The 20,336-nt window shown below is 53.2% G+C and overlaps 1 protein-coding gene across 4 annotated transcripts; it reads left to right on the forward strand.

Moving 5' to 3' along the window:
• The first annotated feature begins 3,025 nt into the window (after positions 1 to 3,025).
• On the forward strand, positions 3,026 to 14,439 carry NQO2 (N-ribosyldihydronicotinamide:quinone reductase 2). Of its 4 annotated transcripts, XM_044926522.2 has the most exons (8): positions 3,026 to 3,192; positions 3,723 to 3,875; positions 4,490 to 4,614; positions 6,385 to 6,549; positions 10,892 to 11,022; positions 11,638 to 11,751; positions 12,547 to 12,648; positions 13,908 to 14,439. In XM_044926522.2, the coding sequence occupies exons 3-8, from the start codon at positions 4,608 to 4,610 to the stop codon at positions 14,082 to 14,084; spliced, it is 696 nt and encodes a 231-aa protein (XP_044782457.1). In that variant the 5' UTR covers positions 3,026 to 3,192; positions 3,723 to 3,875; positions 4,490 to 4,607; the 3' UTR covers positions 14,085 to 14,439. The 4 variants fall into 4 exon arrangements, with proteins under 4 accessions (XP_044782457.1, XP_006044515.3, XP_025120726.2 ...); XM_006044453.4 differs by lacking the exon at positions 3,723 to 3,875; XM_044926524.2 differs by lacking the exons at positions 3,026 to 3,192; positions 3,723 to 3,875 and adding an exon at positions 3,888 to 3,995.
• The last annotated feature ends 5,897 nt before the right edge of the window (positions 14,440 to 20,336 follow it).

Genomic DNA, 20,336 nt, shown 5'->3' on the forward strand with positions numbered 1-20,336 from the left:
AGGGAGTGAAGTTCTGATACATGTTACGATATGGATGAACCTTGAAAACATTAGGCTAAGTGAAGGAACCCAGACACAAAAGGCCGCCTGTTGTATGATTCCACTTGTATGAAATACCTAGAAAAGGCAAATTCACAGAAAGCAGAAAGATTATTGGTGTAGAACCTGGGTGGGGAGTGGGGAGTTTGGAGTTACTGCCTAAGGATTAGTGAGTTTCTGTTTGGAGTGATGAAAAATTTTCAGAAATAAAAATAGTGACATTGCATAGCATTATGAATGTAATTAATGCCACTGGATATAATTAATGCCATTGTGTACTTACAATGGTTGAAATGACAGATCTTTTGTTACAGAGATTTTACCACCATAAAAAAAAAAAGATTAACTAGAGGGACTTCCCTAGTGATAGGGAGATAGGATTCCACATTCCCAATGCAGGGGCCCGGGGTTTGATCCCTGGTGGGAGAATTAGATCCCACATGCCCAGCCAAGACCCAGTGCGGCCAGGCAGAGAGGTGGATAAATATATTTATAAACACAACCTGAGTTCTCAGCAAGTTTGTTTCCCAAAAGAAGGCGGATGCTGTTCGTAGAGGAAAGAAAAGCCATTAAATAAAATCAAAAGGAACTACTTCTCTAGGAAAACGTTCAAGCTACTTTGATTAGTCTTAAGGTAACCCTTGATATTAATTTTCATCTGAAACACAAAATAAGGGGCAGCTGAGGGAAAGAAGTATGCAGCTGGCTTAACTGCCTCCCCCGCCCCCCACCTGCCGGAAAGCCTAAGCCTACTTCTCCACTGCAAGGGGTGAAATGAACAGTCCACTCATGACCCTTAGAGGTCATGCTTGCTGCATCTACATTTTTATAGCACCGCCTCCTCCTTAGTCTCATGGTAGGAATGTCTTGTTTGCAGTAAATGCCAGATTAGCAGGGAATCATATTTCTCTTCGCCAGAGGGGCCCCTATCCAATCCACCGCTGGCGCTTTCACCATCCTGAAGACCCAGGCGAGGGCTGGCCTGCTGGCCAGCTGACCTTGTCCGGAGGGCGACGTCCCCTCCGCACCTGCGATTCTCGCGCGCGGCCGCCAGATGGTGCTGCCTCGTCGCGGACTAGGATCAAAGCGCGGCTGGACCCAGAAGCTCCCCGCACCTGCGAGTTTTCAGAGGCGGGGTCGCACGTTGGTCTCCTTTCCGGCCCAGCACTTCCACCCACACACCAGGGTCTAGACGGCTCCCGGGCTGGTTGCCTGCGGCTCCACAGTCACCGGGAGGTCTGGCTGTTTTCCTTATTGGTCCTCACAGCACCCTGGTGGCTCAGTGGTAAAGAATCTGCCTGCCAAGTGTGAGATGCAGGTTCCGTCCCTGGGTTGGGAAGATCCCCTGGAGGAGGAAATGGCAAACCAATCCAGTATTCTTGTCTGGGAAATGCCAGAGGAGGCTGGCAGGCTACACAGCCCATGAGGTCGCAAGAGTTGAACACGACTTTGCATAAACAACCACAACCTCATGGCACCAAAGACGTGAACAACCCCCCTCCCAAGGGACGACAGCGTCAGTCACCCCACCTTGGAAGGTTGCCCCAGAGTCCCTGCATCCGCCTGTCTTAGTCGCAATCATTTCACATGACTCAAGGGTGATTTGTGGACATCATCTCAGCCTGACAAGAAAGAGGGAAGAAAACTAAGCCAGATCTCATCTTTGAGGACATTCTGGAACATTTGGAAATGTCTCCACAACTTTTCCCTCAGGTGAAGGTCATTCTAAAACGAAAACGGCCTCCAGCACCTCCCAGGCTCACAAGACAAGGTGGCCTGTCCACTGCTGGCATGAGGGCATGTCACGCATAGAGAGGCCACGTCCTCACTCTGAACCCAAGAAAGACAGCAGCCTCGGACAGACCACCCAGACGCTGCGGACGCTGCAGCTGTTTGCATCAGGAATGTTATTTTCCAAAGGGAACCAGCCTTCGCTCTCTAGGCCCATCCTGAAGGTGAAAGTTAGTCGCTCAGTGGTGTCCAACTCTTTACAACCCCATGGACCCTCTGTCCATGGAATTCTCCAGGTAAGCGTACTGGAGTGGGTTGCCATGAACATCTCCAGAGTATCTTCCTGACCCAGGGATCAAACCTGGGTCTCCTGCATTGCAAGCAGATTCTTTACCGTCTGAGCCACCAGGAGAGCCCCAAGGGCCATCCCGGGACACCAGAAATCAAGGCAGAGTTTGGGAGGGTCCTCGAGTGAGTCCCAATGGCAGGGGGGGTCTACAAATGAGGTGGTGCAGGCCATAAAGTGCTGGAAAGAGAGAAAAGAGACAATTGGCCCAAAGTGCCCACCAGCAGCCCTCCCGCACACGTCTGCAGGCTCCAGTTCGGTGCCTCTCTGCCTTCCGGGCATCTCCTTGGCCTTGAACCTGCCTGTGTGCCCTTTACCCCCAGACTCCCCAATAAGAACGTCAGGCCAGACCACAGAACAACGCCACCGCCTGAACGATCACACACCGCACATTCCCATCAGCACAAGGTCCCTCTTAGAATCACACCTGCCCACCAGAAACCCGGCAACAACTAACCTGTTCTCCGTTTCTAGAATCTCATCTCAAGCATGTTACATAAACGTGATCGTTCAGAGGGGACCCTCAGGGATTGGCGATTTTCATGCAGCGTATTTCTCTGCAGATTCGCCCCAGCTGCTGGGGCCCCGATCGTTCATCCTTTTTACGGCTGAGTGTTTTGACCCTGAGTGGGCCTAGGGGCGGAGGCGGCGGGAGGGGCGGGCACGGCGCCCCCCCTTCCCAGAACTAAAACTGCCATCCCTTCAGCCGCCGCGGCGCGGTGCCACCCGGTCCGGCTCCCAGGGGCGGGGACAGGGCAGGGGCGGAGCGAAGGGCGTGTGGGCGGGGCTTATGCCGGGGCGGGACGACGAGCGTGAGGAGAGGTCCAGACAGGTCGGGGGCGGGGCTGCGCTCCGGAGAGAGGAGGGGAGGGGCGTGGCCTCGGCGCTCGCGGGCGGGGCATGGGCGGGGCCCCTGCGGCCGAGCCCCCGCGTCCAGCCCAGAGGAGAGCGTCTGCATTGTCCGCTCGCGACGCTTGCGACTGCGTAGTCCGCGAGGCCGGATCGTGGCGTGGACGCCGGACGTTCTCCCAGAGGGAAGTCTCGTCCTGCCGGTCGTCTCGGGCGTTTTGGCCGAGGTGAGTGTCCGCGCTCTCCGGGGGCAGCTTCCCGGGACCAGGGTCTCCGCGGGCTTCCACCCCCGCGTGCCCAAGCTTCCCCCTGCACTTGCGAGGCCTGGGGCGCAGGTGTGCGCAGGCCCGTCGCTGCCCCCAGCCGCTGCCCTCCGCCCTGGACTCGGCCCACGCTGACCCCCCGCGCGGACGGCAAGGGGCCGCCTGGGGTCAGCGAGCGGGCGGCGCGGAGACCAGGCCTGGGCCCTCGGGGTTCCAGCTCGGCCTTTGCCCCGGGTGCCAGGACCCGAAACTCAGCTTCTCCAACCTTAGTCCCTGAGAATCTCAGCCAGAAAATCCAAGAAGTGGGACGTGTATGTGGTGTGTGCTTCCTGCGCCGCTGTTTATGGTTCTAGGGGGGATGGAGGGAACACGAGAGGAGAGGTCGAGGAGGCTGGAACGAAATAGAGTGCATAAAAGGTGTCAGCCCGTTTGGTGTGGCCTGATGTATGCAGTTTAACAGCCGCACGCTTCTGTTTTCCTGTCGGCCTGATAAGGGCACCCTCTCCACGGAAGGAGACGGCTCTCCCTGCTGTGGCCCAAGGTCAGTGGGGGTGTGCTGGGCAAGTGGCCTGCTTCTTGGGAAAATTGGACCCCACGAGGAGTCAGAACTCCAAGGCCTCCAGCGGCCTGGCAGGTGGCGTGACCAGGTACACTGGACCAGGCTGCGCGATAAGGGGATGCCTCCCCTGCTGTCAGCACTGAAATGAAAGCTTTTCTTCCTAAACCAGACTGTCTTTGGGCCCTGACCCTCGGCAATTCAGGACCAGGTGCTCCCTGAGTCTGCAGCCCATCACTCTCTGGACATGCTCCGGGGGCTTCTGCTAGGCTCAGGATCAAGTCCTCACCCCTGCATTACTGACCCACCCAGCCCTTGGATGGAATCCCCCACCACCCAGCTCTGTTGTAACCACATGTCCACCGTGTAGGCTCTCTGAGCACCCCAGGCCAGTCCCAACACTGCCTCACGCTTGCTGTTCCCCTGCCTCAGCCTGCCCACAGCTGCCCTCAGCTGCCCACAGCTGCCCTCAGCTGCCCACGGCTGCCCTCAGCCTGCCCGCGGCTGCCCTCAGCTGCCCGCGGCTGCTCTCAGCCTGCCCACGGCTGCCCTCAGCTGCCCACGGCTGCCCTCAGCTGCCCACGGCTGCCCTCAGCTGCCCACGGCTGCCCTCAGCCTGCCCGCGGCTGCCCTCAGCTGCCCATGGCTGCCCTCAGCTGCCCACCGTGTCTCCCCACCTCCCTCAGCATTTGTTTCCTCTTCTAGGTCATTGGCATCACTGAGCGTGACCGTGCCTGAGAGCTCAGGGCCCCTGCACCCAGGACTCACAGCACACTCTCCTCTCAGCAGGATTCAGACAGAAAAATACCCATCTTCCTGGGACATGGCAGGTGACTATTAGCTATGGGGGAGTTAAACTTTGTTAAATGAAAAATTTATTAGAAATTGAATGCTTTGTTATAAAAACTCCAGACAACACTGGTGTATAAAACTTGTTTATAATGTGGATTGCTACCTGGAATTATCTTGTTTTGTATTTTCTTTCTTGTTTTATTGTTCATTTCAGCCCCACTAAATAGAATGCTTACCTTGTCTTTGCTTTGCCTCCAGCCTCTGGGATGACCCCCTGGGACATTACAGCCGCTCAGTCAATAGATATGGAGTGACTAAGCCCCGAGAGTGACCATGGTTAGAAATACCGCATGACGCATGCATCCCATCGTGACATCTTTTTGTTCAACACCATAGAACGAAAATCCTTGAATTTCATAACATAAACATCCACGTTACTTTACGCGTATGTTGTACATTAGGGTTTCTCAACTGTGGCGCTGCTGGCATCGGCGCTCTGTTGGGGGCCTGTCCCCAGCTGTGTTCCGCAGCAGCCTTGCACTCTGTCTTGACGTCCCAGCAGCGCCTCCCTCCAGATGCCACAACCGAGAAATGTCTCCAGATGTTGTGAAACACTCCCTAGGAGGTAGCACTCCCTGGATGAGAACCATCAGTGTGGATATTTCATTTGTATCCTGTTTCCTGTTAAGCCCCCAAGTTCCTTTATAACAAATGAGTCTGAGAAGTTAAAACTGTTAATAATTAATTTCACTCGTGCAGTTCAACCTTTACACTCTGCTGAGTGCCCCAAAGCTCTTTGCTTCAAACTAACATTTATATTTTCTCCTTAAGGGCCTAAACAGAATAATATGGATCAAGAGTTTAAATATCTTAGTCTTAAGAGGTTCCCACAGAAAATTTAAACACATTCCCACAGCTGCCTTCTAGAAGGAACTGGTACGTGACCTTGGAGAATGTCCTGAAGGAGGACAGTGCGGCTTCAGCTGCTGCTGCTGCTAAGTCGCTTCAGTTATGTCTGACTCTATGGGATCCCATAAATGGCAGCCCACCAGGCTCCACCGTCCCTGGGGTTCTCCAGGCAAGAACACTGGAGTGGGTTGCCATTTCCTTCTCCAATGTGTAAAAGTGAAGTCGCTCAGTCGTGTCTGACTCTTTGTGACCCTGTGGACTGCAGCTTCCTAGGCTCTTCTGTCCATGGGATTTTCCAGGCAAGAGTACTGGAGGGGGGTGCCATTGCCTTCTCCGTGCAGCTTCAGAGATTGTTGGTATGAATGACACCGCCGGGCAGTGGATGGAGCCTCTGTTGTTAGGCTCTCCACTGAAGCCGGGCTTCATACAGGCCCTGCCTCCCCATGGGACTCAAGATCTGATTTTTTTTTTTTAAATACACCTTATGTGTCAGTTTTCAGCGGAGACAAAGGAAGCAGAGCTGTGTGTCAGTGACTGACCTGCCAACAAGGGGTTAGCACAAAAGATTGGTCACAGTGGTTTCTTATTCTGAGCCTAGGCAACGTGGCTAAAGCGTCTTCTGGTGGATAACCAGAGTAGATTGGGCTTTGAAAGAATGCAGTCGTGTCATTCTTGGGGAGTCGTAACTGGACTCCTGTGTTAGTAAACTCAAGTAGCGGTGAACTGATACAACCAGGTTCCTAAAATGCTCCTTGTTTTACAGCCATCTCCCGTCAAAAGCGTGGTCTTCCTTACTTAGCTTCAGCCGTTGTGTGCGCCCTCTTGTCAGCTTGGTCCTTGTGGAGCTTTGACAGAGAGGAATTATTCTTCAAGACAAATGGTTTCTTGTCTGGGTTTAGGGAAGAAAGTGCTCATTGTCTACGCACACCAAGAGCCCAGGTCTTTGAACGGGTCCCTGAAGGATGTGGCGGTGGCTGAACTGGGCCGGCAGGGCTGCAGCGTCACCGTTTCAGACCTCTATGCCATGAACTTTGAGCCCAGGGCCACAGGGAAGGATATCACTGGTGAGTCATAAATGCTCTGGGTTTTTTTTTAAACTTTCTTGGGGAATCTCCACACTGTTCCGCACGGTGGCTTCACTTTACGCCAGCCGCACGAGGGTCCGCCGTCCTCCACGTCCTCACCAGCACTGGATGTGTCTTGTCTTGCTGACGGCCGTTCTGACCAGCGAGAGGTGGTATCTCGTCGTGGTTTTGCTTTGTGTCCCTGATAATCAGTGATGTTGAGCGTCTTTTCACATGCCTGTTGGCCATCTGTGTTTTCCTCAGAAAGATACCTGTTCAAATCCTCTGCCCATTTTTAAATCAGATTGTTAGGAGTTTTTTTTGCCGTCTTTGAATTATTTAATTAAAAAAAAAGTTTGTAAACAAAACTCATCATTGGACGTGATGTACAATTCTCATGTGGAAAAGGTCTGCAGCGCGTGGCTTTTCGCGCACGCCCAGCCACCAGCTTCTCTGCTCCCACGGGAAGCAGGGTCTCCCACCGCCTCTGCATCTTTCTGGGGCGAGTTTGTGCTGTCTCTGGGTGTACCTAAAGCAATTCACACTATAACAGCTTTTCTCTCCGCTTTTTAAAAATGGGAACATGCGTTCCCACGTGTTGTTTTGCATGTTGCTCTCTCTTTCTGCCTCAGAACCCCCCGTTGTCTGGAGGCACCGAGGTTTCAGTAGTGCACACTCAGGCCGTGTTGGCTGCTCCTCACTTTGGCTGTGATAACAGGACTGCGGCAAGAACGGCGGCCGGCGCTTTCCTGTGTGTGCGAGTAGACGGAGATGCTGGGCAGGGGGATGTGTGTCTTGAATGTTCATAGACAATATCAAACTGCTTTCCGTGAGTGCTGTACCAGCTCACTCTCCATCCCACAGTGTTCGCAAGCGCTCGTTTCCTTGTTTTACCGAGCTTTTGATAACTGCCAATCAGGTGGAAAATGGTCTCTGGTATAGGGTTTGAAATGTGAATTGTAAATGCATTTTTACCTAATTTATTTTTGTTTTGGCCTTGCTGTGGTGCTTCTCTTAATTTAGGCCTGTGCATTTTGTGTCATATAAACTCTAAGCTTATTTTTTTTAAGGTGCTATAGTATTTGGCAGGTTCCACTTTTTAAAGTTAAATACTTTCTCTACTCAGAATTTATTTCAATGTGTGATGTGAGGTGTGGATTCAGTTTTTCCCAAGTACGTACTCAGCTCTCATCCCCATTTATTACATTATCTAGCTGTTTGCCTTGACTTAAAAGCCGCCCTTGTTGTGACGTGAATTCCCATGTTTTGGCGTCTTCTGCCTTTGTGCTCTGGTTTGTTTTCCTGTCCATGACTCAGCACCACATGACTTTCATTATTTTGGCAAATCATTTAATATCTTATAGAGTTAGGTCACCTTCATTTGTCTTACTATTTTTTACAGCTACTTTGACTTTTCCATAAAGATTTTTTGAATTATCTTTCCAGATTGTTGACTGAAAAAATAAAAGCACACCATGCCAGCTGTGCTGTGCTTAGTCACTCAGTCGTGTCCGACTCTTTGTGACCCCATGGACTGTACCCCACCAGGCTCCTCTGTCCATGGGATTCACCAAGCAAGAAGACTGGAGTGGGTCGCCATGCCCTCCTCCAGGGGGCGCTCCCAACCCAGGGATCAAATCCAGGCCTCCCGCATTGCGGGCAGATTCTTTATTGTCTGAACCACCAGGAAAGACAGTTGTGAGTTACGTTTTGTTTGGGATAAAGTGAGGACTATGGCCCGGGAGACAGCCTCTCGGCTATCTCTGAAACTGCTCCAGAGAGGTGGAGGGAAGGTCAGGATGTGTGGGATTTTGGTGAAGAGGGGTCATGTAGTCATCAGGCACTCATTTTGGCAGAAGATTGCTGCTAGTCATGAGGAGCAGATGTCACCATTAATGATTGTAGTGCTTTAAAGATATGAGGACTTACAAGAATTGGGCTCATAAAATCTTCCGAAAATACCTATCTGAAGGCATGTTTTTCTAGTTTTTCCCGGAGCACAGAGCACCTCATTCCTGATCTCCACCCTGAACTCCTTCCAGGGGGATGTTGAAGATCAATGGCTACAGCAGCTTGTGACTTAATCCCTATAGAGCAGATGGCAAGCTCCAGCCTTTAGTTGGCAAGATTCTAAAGGTAATGGATTGTTTACAGCAGAACTTCAGTGCCACTTCTTTCTGTTCCAGCAACAGGCGTGGTTCCTCATGTGATCACATTCTTTTACAACCCTCCAGGTGTATTTATGAGTTCTCTTCATGCAGATCTTGCATAAATCTTACTTACTGGGTTTTGTTCCTCTACATGAAGAGGACTGATCTGTGCATGTCTGTGTGCATGCGTGCATGCGGCTGCTACGACTTTCTCACTGTTTGTAGTTTTAAGCCAATTCTCTGGGTCTTTCCTGATACACAGTCAAACCATCTGCAAGTAATAATTTCACCCGTGCCTTTCCAGTAATTCCCAGTAAATTAAATACCTTTAGGTCCCTCCTGTTTGCAATTGTGTTAACAAGACTCCAGATTTAGCATTTAGTACTGGTGGTAATGGTTGTATCCTTGCCTCTCCTTGTCTTTCTTCCCTTTTAATAAACCAAACAGCTCTTTTCACTGAAAAGCAACAGAGCGGGGGCTGGGGAGGCAGAGAGTATTGTGTGCTGGGGCCACTGGCGTTTCAGGGAATCAGGTAAGACACGGGCTCTGCAGAAACAGCATTTTAAGTGTGGTGGACAGTGGGCAGAGGGTGAACACTAGCAGCCCCTTCACACACCCTCCTTGTCCTGCGGCCCCAAGGTCAAGCAGGCAGAACTCTTTGCCGTGGCTCATTGTAGATCTTACTCCAGATGTTAACAAAGCGCACATTCCTGTAGAGCTTAGGAGCTCTGTAGATACAGGTACAAACGGGGATTTGCTCCTTCAGTGGAGCTTTCAGGAGTCTTATTAACGACTGTGTCACTTCAGGGTACATGTTATAACTTACCAGTTCCCATGTTGATTTAGCTTTGTCTCCATCTTTTGTTTCAATCTGTGAGTCAATATGTCTGCATGACTCTGGATTTCCTGTCTTACTAAAAAAGTGCATCCACACCCACACATATAAAAATATCCCCATTTCCCTGATACTTGCACACCTTTGCTCTGCTCTGTACCTTTAAACTCTACCTGGAGTACATGTGGCCCACACACACGTGTTATCGTTTACCACTCTCAGCAGCGCACAGAGGCCGCGATGGGCTCCACACCTGGGGGTGGCAGCCTGCCTGAGACACAGGCTCTCCTCCTCGGGGTCTCTGGTCAGCACACAACCTCACGCACAGAAGGGTCCCAGCTGAGCTTTTGGGTGAAGGTGAGGCCCAGGGAGTCTGGGCCCTGGGATGCTCTCGGCCGTGGTACCCAAGGGTGGGGCCGGCTCTACTTGGGCCACCCTGAAGGCCTGTGTGCTGGGGGGCCACCCTGAGCCCCCCCACTCCTCTCTGGTCGCTTAGGAATTACCTGGCCCCTCGTGTTGTTATGAAAGGTAGAAACAGCCTATTATGATGAGGTTAGAGCCCAGCGAGGTACGAGGAGACCCTCAACCACCAGTGACTGCTGTTAACACTGGGCAGTGCTTAGGCAAGTCGTGCTGCTGGACGGGAATCCACTGAGGCCTCGTCTTTCCGTTTAACTGTGGGGGTCCTGCCTCAGGGCCCAGCCCTGCTGCTGCCTGAGCCCACCCTTGCAACCAGGCCTGCTCCAGAATCGCTGAGGCCACAGCTTCTTCAGAGCTGAATCGAGAAAATGGCTATTTCCTGCATAAACCATGTGCCCCCTCCGCAACCCATGTGCACGCAGAGCTGAGCCCCCGTGGCCGAGCTGCAGCCCTGCAGCCAGGCCACCCGCAGCCCCCGGCCTCCTGCCCCGGCCCTCGGCAGCTCCCCGAGGCCCTCCTCTGGCCAGCGCTGCGGTCCCCTCTGTATCACGCACTGGAGCCCCCTCCCCTCCGGTCCTCTACACCGCCTGCAGAACTCCTGCTCCATCGTCAAATCCCCGGGACGCTCTGCTCACCTGCTGCCCATGTGGGTGAGGCCCCCGCGTCCGGGCGGTGAGGTCCATGTGCCACGGGGCTGCCCTGAGCTCGCTGCCCTGTCGTGCTCCATGTTAATCATGTGGTTATTTGTCCCTCCTGGACTCTGGCCCCTCGAAGGTGAGGACCCTAGCTGTTCCTCTGTGTCCACAGTCTGTCCCCAGGGCCCACCCCCCGGTCAGGTCTCAGTGATCTTGCTGGGGGCGTCCAGGCAGCAGCGTCGCTGCGGGGCTGGCGGGCCGTGGATGTCCCGCTGAGTGGGAGCCTTTGTCCTGCTTCCCAGGCACCCTCTCCAACCCTGGCTTCTTCAACTACGGCGTGGAGACCCACGAGGCCTACAAGAAGCAGTCTCTGAGCAGCGACATCATTGAGGAGCAGAAGAAGCTTCAGGAGGCCGACCTGGTGATATTCCAGGTTGGTTTTCCCTTTCGTTGCTGTACCGGCTCTGTGTGCAGACCCTGTCCGGAGACGCTGCTGGCCGCGGTGTACGGCCCCCAGCGCGGGTTCCCTTCCCCCTCTGGGAATGGATTGTTGCCTGTGTTTGTCTCTTTTCCCTGACACTGTCATTGGACGCGGTGTTGGGGCTTCTGTGGGGACCACAGTGGCTCCAGGGAGACCTCCCTACTGCGGTGTGGAGTCAGGCTCAGCTCCTCAGAACCTCCGGGCCCGACTCCCAGACGTCACGTCTCACCCCAGGCGGGGAGGAGGCAGGCTCCTTCCCGCACCCTCCCCCTGGCCCCGTGGTTCGGGTCATGGTTCTGCTGCCCCAGAGCGAGCTCAGTCAGGGGCCCGCAGTCGCGACGTCAGGGGGACCCAGAGCCGCCTGCGGCAGCCACCAAAACACTGTCAGCCCTGCCCGCCCAGCCCGCCACCACCGCCACCGCCACCCCGCATGCCTCAGAGCAGGGGGAGGAGCTGCCCACGCGCGTGGCCCCAGGGGGCACCTGCCTGCCCAGGCCGGGGAGGGGGTGGCACCCCCGAAGCCCCAGGCGGACGGACACCCCAGCTTCCCCTCCTGCTCCCCCACAGTTCCCGCTGTACTGGTTCAGTGTGCCTGCCGTGCTGAAGGGCTGGATGGACAGGGTGCTCTGCCAGGGCTTTGCCTTCGACTTCCCCGGCTCCTACGATGACGGCTTCCTCAAAGTATGACCCCCACCCCCCGGGATGAGGGACCCTTGTCCATCAGAGAAGGAAGGGGCATCTCAGCAAGTCACCTCTGGTTTGCCTTTGTTAACCAAACTCCCACGGAGCACCATCTGTGTGCAGGGCTTACATGGGTGAGAAAGCACGGTTCCTGGGGTCACGGCCCTTTCCTCCAGCAAAGGGTGCAAGGTGTCCACGTCTGGCAGTGTGCTCGGCCAGGGGTCTGGGGCACCTGCCCCGCAGCGTGGACTCATGCCTGGCCGTGCACCTGTTCGCCTCTGAGCGCCTGGACCCACCTTGAAAGCAGGATAACCCGAGCAGGTGGTGGACCCAGCCACTGCACAGGATGTGGTAGCTGTGGATTTCCCGTGGAAGCAGACGATGTTCAAGTTCCAAAAGCCTCAGAAAACAAGTGTGCACAAACAGAGCGCTGAGATGTGAGAGGCGTCTCAGGCCATGAAGAGACGCCGCCCTTTGCTGACCGGCCCCGGGATCCTGGCCCCGCTGGCCGCAGGCGTCATGCACCCTCCCAGCCAACCCCCTGCACCCGCACCCCCGAAGCCTGCTCCCCCAGCATCAGGCCCGTCAGCGCTGTCCATCCAGCCCACTCCCTCTGGCTGCCCCTCCCCCGCCCCATCAGATGTCGCTGTCGCCTGCCGCTGGGCTGGACAGAGATGGGTGTGTGTGTCCGTCCATTAGGGAAGGTGGGGCGGGGGAGCTGGTCTCAGTTTCCCTCCAGTCACTATAGACGACCATCCCTGGGGTTCACGCCCAATCCCATGCTGTCCTCCACAGGGTAAGCTGGCCATCCTGTCCTTAACCACAGGCGGCACGGCCAGCATGTTCTCCAAGACTGGGGTCAACGGAGACTTCCGGTACTTCCTGTGGCCCCTCCAGGTATGCGCCCCCCACTCACAGCTCTCCTAGCTCCTCCCGGGTGAGAGGGGGGCCTGAAGGCCAGGCCATGCTGACTCCCCTGGAAACAGGATATCATAACCTCTTAGCCTTTTGGATGTTTTACTTGGCAGCCCTGAAAAGGCTGCCTGATGGAGAAAACGCTGTGATTATGAGAACCTTTGATGCTGTTTGGCCAGAGGCCAAGCCGAGCCTGGTTGGCCGGTATCCGCTCTGGGTAAACAGGAGCCCTGAGGTGGCTCCGTGTGTCATGAGCTTCACTTCTTCCTGCTTTTAAAAACTCTTCACATTTGTTTCAGTTTGCAAAAGTACATATGGGAACAAAGAGACTGTAAAAAAAAGAAATTCAGTTCTCTTAATGCCTTTGAAAACAATCACTTTCAATGATTTAATGTATTTCCTTACAGCCCATATATATTGTTTTTAAAAAACATTTATCCACGTATTTATTGGGCTGAGCCAGGTCTCCACCAGGGCATGCAGACTCCTCAGCTGTGGCATGCTCACCCTCAGCTGCAGCACATGGGATCCAGGTGCCTGCACAGGGCTCAAACCCAGGCGCCCTGCACGGGGAGCATGGAGTGCCGACCACTGGACTGGCTGGACCAGGGAGGGCCCTGTGTTCTTACACACATACATTTGATGACTCAGCTTATCGTATTTCTTTCTTTTTTTACATGAACAGTGCACCACAAATACTGCTTCACATTTCTTGTTTACACCTAACGCGTATCTTGAGCAGCCTTCCATGGTGGCACATTTAGCTGGAATAACCTCACTCAGGGCTCCCTGGTGGCTCAGTTGGTAAAGAATCCGCCTGCAATGCCAGAGACCCTAGTTTGATTCCTGGGTCAGGAAGATCCCCTGGATAAGGAATAGGCTACCCTATTCTACCCTATACTACCCTACAGTATTCTGGCCTGTATAGTCCATGGGGTCACAGAGTCCGGCATGACTGAGCAACTTTCACTTTCATGAGTTGCCATAATTTACCTAAGCAATCAAAACAATAAAACTTAGTGTGTGACTCAGCAGCAGAGATTAGAGAGCTGTGTCGGAGCCGCCCAGCACTCGCTGCCCCCCCAGGAGCGGCCAGGCCCTGAGGCTGCAGGGCAGCGCCCGCATTCTCGGCTCCCTGGTGGTGGGAGGTTCTCTGAGCTCCCTGGAGGCCAGCTGTGCACGTTCCCCAGGTGACTGAGCGGCGGGCAGCTTCTCACCGTGCTCCCCTCTTTGCACTGTAGCACGGCACGCTGCACTTCTGCGGATTTAAAGTCCTTGCCCCTCAGATCAGTTTTGGTCCTGAAATGGCATCTGAAGAAGAAAGAAAGAGGATGGTGGCCTCCTGGGCGCAGAGGCTGAAGACCCTCTGGGAGGAGGAGCCCATCCAGTGCTCGCCCCCGTGGTACTTTGGGCAGTGACGGAGGCCACACCACACTGCGGGGGCCACACGGGAGGTGTGACACGTGTAATGCCACGCAGGCGCATGTAATAAAGGATGTCACGACAGCCAGGGTGTGACTAGGTCTCCAGGGTCCTGCGGGCTGGCTCCCATCCCCCATTGGCTGTCCCAGATTCTCTGCTTAGGGGTGGCAGGTCCTTCTCCCAGGCTTGCTTTTTGTTTCTAATATCTTTCCTTCTCCTTTATTCAGCCTTCGCAGGTAGTGTTTGTCTGTAGTTTTGGCACGAAACTGGATTTGTTAGATATTTGTTTTATTCTGCAACTCGACTTGAATTTCTGTTTTTCAGAGGAAAATGTAATCTGTTCACAGCTTGTGTTGTAGTGCTCTGTTTAAACTTCTTGTGCATTTTTCTTTTTATATCATGAGTGTTAAGTTTTAATTGAGCACTACTCAGCATCTCGTTACAATTCCTGAGGGCCGGTTACTAAGTGAGGGCACCGGCCTTAGTGAGAAGGCTTCCGTCAGTGTGCACGAGTCCGGGAATGGGACTGGCCGTGGCCCCGAGGTGCGGGCACGTGTAGCCAGAGCATCTCCCCGCCCCCCGCCCCTCCTCTTCATGGTCGTCACTGCCCAGGACGGGGCCCTTCTCCTCAGCAGCCCCACCCCCACCCCCACCATACCCCCAGCTGCGCCTCCTGGTCACACGCCCCCGCCTGCCTCCTCCCTGTCCACCCCCTGGCCCCACAGGTGTCTTCAGACTCTCCTCCACCCTCATTTTCTTTCTCCTCTTCACCTGATCCACCACCAGACGGTGTTCCATGTTCTTAGCTTCCCTTCGCATCTTCATCCCTCTCTCAGAGCTGTCATCTTCAAATCAGATTGATTTTTCAGGGTCATTTCTTTCTGCCTTTCTCAACACCATTTTCTTCAGGCTTTTTCAGAGCATCCCCGCGTTTTCTTTCAGCGCCACCATCCCAGACCCTCTCTGGGGCTGTCCCCCCAGGTGCCTGCTCAGGGTCCCCTCCAGACTGTCTTTATCATCTCTTTTGAGCCTCAGTTCTCTCGAGATCGTTCTTTTCAAACCGTTGGAACTGGCTTCTTCAGACACTCTTTGGGCCCTCTTTTTGAGCAACTTTTTCAGACGCATCTTCTTCAAAACCTCCCGTCTCCTGTGCTTTCTCTTTCATGTGTCAATTCTTTAAATGCTGTGCTTGCTGCAGCTTCTTCAGCCTTCATCCTGGTGTGCTGGGATGTTCAGGCAGGACCTTACATAGGAGACCCTGTGCTTTGAAGCAAAGATGGGGTTTGAACACTGACTGCCCGTGTGGCCTCAGGACACTGAAGTGACTCTCGTTCTCTTGGGGTCTCCTCAGCCTGGTCCCATCCTGGGACAAAGGTGTGAGAACAACCAAATGTCCTTCCCATGGAGGGTTTGAATCTAGCCACCAGTCTCCTCTGTGCCCTTGGGACACAGGTTGTATCTGGACATCTGTCCAAGAGGAGGAGCTTCCTAACTGGCCCAGACCTTGGACACACTCCTCGGAGGTTTCCTCTGCCCCCTTCAGCACGTGTGGACCATCCTCAGAATCCACACAACAAAGCATCTTTGATGATGTTGGCTCAGTCACAGCTCAGTCACAGCTTGCTCAGGACAGTCCTGCAGCTTTTATTCAGAGACCACTTCCTGGGGAGCTTGCACCTCTCCTGAGCCTTGTTCTGCCCTTCAGTATCCAGGCCCTCTCTTGATTTCTTCTCCATGTGGAGATGTTCACACATGATCCACAGATCCCCTCTTCAGAAAATGGCAGTGCCATCTCCTGTTAAGATCATCTCCTTGGTGGTCATGCTGCGTTGGCTAGAAAGGGCGTGGAAGGCTTTGCTGCGATGTCTGGGGACAAGCCAGCCATCAGCCCAAGGCTTTGCTCCCCTGCTTCTGAGGTTGGGGGTTTGGGGTTTTCTCTGCAGAGGTGTCTCGGCTTTGCTAGCACCATCGTGTGTGTCTGCCGAGGAACCTGACCGACACGCCATCATGGAGAAGCCAGGTAGCCTGATGTACGGAGCTGATGTCTTCAGCAGTGTCAGGGAACCAGCCTTCTTTCCGGGGGTGTCATTGGCTGCTGCCCAGGAGATGGATTTCTCTGCTGGGATCTCCTGGGCTCACAGCAGGGCACCTGGGCTCACAGCCACTCAGGTTCAGAAACCTGGCAGAGGTTGGGGCAGCACTGAACAGAGGCCCTTTTTGAGAAATGGTGTACAGAGACCCCATGGCGAGTTCATCATGGGGAAAGAGGAAATCTGAGCCGAGTGCCCGGCCCAGCAAGGGCCCCATGTTTGTGGGTCATACGGGTGCTTCTGCAGTTTCTGGTTGAGACTGAAATCCTACTGAGACTTCCAGTTCCCTCTCCTGGCAGATGGCAGATGAGATTTCTCAAAAGGCCTCCTGCAGCACTGCCCCCACAGCCCATTTAAGTGCAAGAAACACACTCCTAAAAGCACATTGTGGGAAACGGGGAAATGTCCAAGTGTATCCCCAGCTCTGTCCACCACCCCCCCCCAACACACACAGCAGCCTTGTTCCATAACACCACCACCTAACGAGCTGCTGGCAGCAGAATGGACAGAAATACGGACCTTCCGGGTCACATGCTGACGCCAATACCCTGTGTTACGAGTACTCTCTATTAGCAGTGCTCTACGATACCAGTATTCCAGCACAGAAAGAAATGAGACACCAGACCCTGGGTGTGTGCACTGGGGGCAGCTCAGTTGAGACCTTGCATAGAGAGGGCTGCCCACCTGAGAAGGAGGCCCTTCTCACAGGAAGACAGGACGCTGAGCTGTCTCCGTCTCAGCTCTGGGTAGAAGAGTCTCTCTCCTGCACTGTGGGGCCCTGGAGTGGGACAAATTCTGCCCGCATCTACAGAGCAAGGGGAAATCTAAAGAAATTAAGTGGGCCCACTTAATTGGTAAAGAATCTGCCTGCAATGCGGGAGACCCCGATTCGATTCCTGGGTTGGGAAGATCCACTGGAGAAGGGAAAGGCTACCCACTTCAGTATTCTGGTCTGGAGAATTCCATGGACTGTATAATCAAGTGGGCTCACAAAGAGACACGACTGAGTGACTTTCACTTCACAATGTCCTCAGTAGAGGAAGAAGTCAACAGATTTGCTCCAGAGAAAAACATCATCTTAGGCCTGTGAGGATGCTCCCTGAGCAAGTCAGCCTCACAGAAACCCCCAAATGGCCAAATACATGCAGAGACCGCACAAGATGAGAATCAGCAGAAACACCAGGTGGTAGATTTTACCATGCAGGAGCTTCAGATATCGGTGCTAGGAAATAGATAACACAAAGTAACAGCCTATAAGGTATTTAAAGAAATGGAAATGGAATCAAGCCAGAGCAGCAAACAAGAGATGCTCAAAAGTGACCAAATGGGTTTGAAAAAATAGTGACTAGGTGAAGCAGTAGGTTAGACACAGAGAGAGAGAGAGTGGATGTACGCACTTCAGGCATAACGTCGAGTGTCACAGAAGATCGCGTGACTAACTGTACAAACACGCCAGATACAAACTCATCTGGAGATTCTACTGAGGTGGTAGAATGAAAATGAAATATTCAGAATAGGAGTGTGATGGGAGGGGCACAAAGGTCTTCACTGACCTTTGAGAAATCAGTCTATGACAGCTATACATTCAAAATCATTTACGAAAGTAACAAGAGTCAGTCTAGGTATTTACTGTTGTAAAGCCTTCTGAGGGAATGAGCTGAGAGAGTTGCTTTTTTGGAGCCTACCATGGGGGCCCCGGGGGCTGGGTGGGCTCTGAACCATCTAAGACGTGACTGTCTCAGTGGACTAAGTCCAGAGGCTGTGCTAAGTCCAAACCTGACAGTGACCCCCAGATGGCCGGGTCAGAGACACAGTGCTGGCAGGCAGTTCAGACTTCTAAGCCCTTCACCTCTTAGGGGTTATAAGTGAAAACCCCTAGAAAAGAAGAATTTTGTGCAGTTTGGGTAGAAGTGGAGAGCCCAGTGAATAAGGGCATTTAAGGACCCATGGGATTGACTGGAGGAACACGAAGGATTTGTGCCCGAAGCTGGTGTTGCAGGTGGCCCGAGCTGCTGCTGGAGCAGGGCCCTGCCAGCCCAGGCCTTTCTGTCCACCCCTCCTCTGAAGACCGTCCCCTCCCAGCCCACGGCCCTGGGTTTGGGGCCAGCAGACAAGCCAGAGCTCACAGAGGCCCCCTTTGGCAACATCCATTTGGGAACCCTGAATAAATTCTTCAGGAAGAAGAAAACCATCTTTCCAAGAGGTGGCAGGTTTAGAAGCACAGGCTGTTGGAGATGAGGATGAAAAGCCTTGACAAGAATTTTACTTAATTCTCAAACTCCTTGGAAGAATGACCTAAAACATTTTTGGGTTATGTATGTATTATCTTTTTAAGGTCTGATGCAGAACAAGAATTGATAATGTAATTGCATTGCTCTGTCCCCCGGCCCAGCATTTGGCCTTTGGTGCTGCCCCCTGGCATGGGGGGTATTTCCCATTCCACCTCCCAGGAGGACGAACATCCTTACAGGGGCATCCAAGAGTCCAGAGCTCCTGGCCTGGGACAGCGAGGCACAGGACAAGCGAGCCTGCAGGCCTTCCCAGGTCCTGTGCCTCTGTGGTCACCCTGCCATCTGAGTGTAATGGGTCTCAGTCTCGGGGAGCTTAGGCCAGCCCTTCACACTGTGGGTTGAGGCCAGGACTGGAGGAGAAGACAATACAATCAGACCGATACTTGTCGGGGTGTGGCTGTGGCTGAGGGCAAAATCAGTGCCCCATCAGCCTGGGTCTACAACGTGAACTTCTTTTATCTTCAGAAGAGCACAAAACTGATCACCTAAAATAACAAAGTTAGACGAGATTTCTAATGGTTTGCTTGTTTCATCATGAGAGGACGTGATTTACGCTGTCCTATTTTCCAGGTGTATGTGTTGTGAAATCGAGTGACAGTGAACAGTGCAAGTTACCGCTGAGTGTGAACAATCTCTGTGTTAAAGAGTGTGCCCTGAGCAAGCCTTCCTGCTCAGCTGGGCTGCAGTGAGGCTGCTGATGCTTTTCTTCTTCCTTGAATTACCACCGAGAGGAATTTTTTCCCAGGAGGATTTCTTTCCTGTCCAGATTTAGGTAAGGTGGTGGTTACTGTCTGTGTCTTTCAGTGGATCCCTGAAGTGCCCCGGAGGTGGCTGAACTGAGCTGGCAGGGCCGCAGCCGTACCGTGCCATCTCTGTGTGGTGGACGCTGAGCTGAGGGCTGCGGGGAAGATGCCTCCGGTGAGTTTACGGTTGATATTTACACCCATTCTCTAAAGGTTTCCCTTCTTTTTCTTCATAAGAAATTATCCAGCTGTGACCACGTGTTGAATGGCAAAACAAGATCCAGGAGTGGGGTTTAGGGAGAGCAGCTGGTGGTACCCCCTTACATTTCAAAGCCACGAACATCCGTTTCCAGTCCAAGTGCAGACAAATGAGCCCTTTGAGCTACCGACTGACCAAGCTCATGGGCCTGAGATGGGCTTTCAGCGCTGCTGGACTAGACCAGTCTCATCTGACCCGACAGCTTGTACTGGTTCTGTTTGCTGTCCTCAAAGGATGGAGCATCTAGCACAGACGTCTGCATGAAGTATGTGTACGCACACGACATTGTTCATTAACACAGCACTACCTGATACCATAAGCCTGTAGGTCACAAGTGACTGGAAGCTCTCACAAGGGCAGGTTTTCTCATAAATACAAGACCTCATGCTCCGTCATTCTCCCTCTTTCCTATCCAAATAACAGGTCCAAAAAAAAAAAAAAAAAAAGGACAGCAGAGTTTTAAACTTAGGATATCAGAACAGGTTCGGACCTTCCCCACTCAAGACAAAGCATGCTCATGAACTCTTAGGCACGTGCTCCACCAGTAACGGTTCTGCCCTCCGACTCTGCCGTCCTGGTCCTGCCAGATGCTGAGTCTGGGATGATGAGCAGGTCATCTTCCCAGCAGCTTGGTGTCAGCGTCTGTAGGATGGAGATAACAAGCTTCAAGCTTGTGTATTTTACAGAAAAAAATGTCTATGCAGCAAGCATTCCGTGTCGTACACCATCTGGTACTTCACACGCGTTCCACACTTAGTTGTTATTGATGTCCGAGTCCATGGGAGGGTGGTCCTGGGGACACAGTCAGAACTGCAAGGACCACAAAGTTGATGTTCTGAGTCTCCAAGCCAAACACAGCTGGGGC

This window comes from Bubalus bubalis, chromosome 2 (assembly GCF_019923935.1).
Source record: "Bubalus bubalis isolate 160015118507 breed Murrah chromosome 2, NDDB_SH_1, whole genome shotgun sequence".
NCBI classification, from domain to species: Eukaryota; Metazoa; Chordata; class Mammalia; order Artiodactyla; family Bovidae; genus Bubalus; species Bubalus bubalis.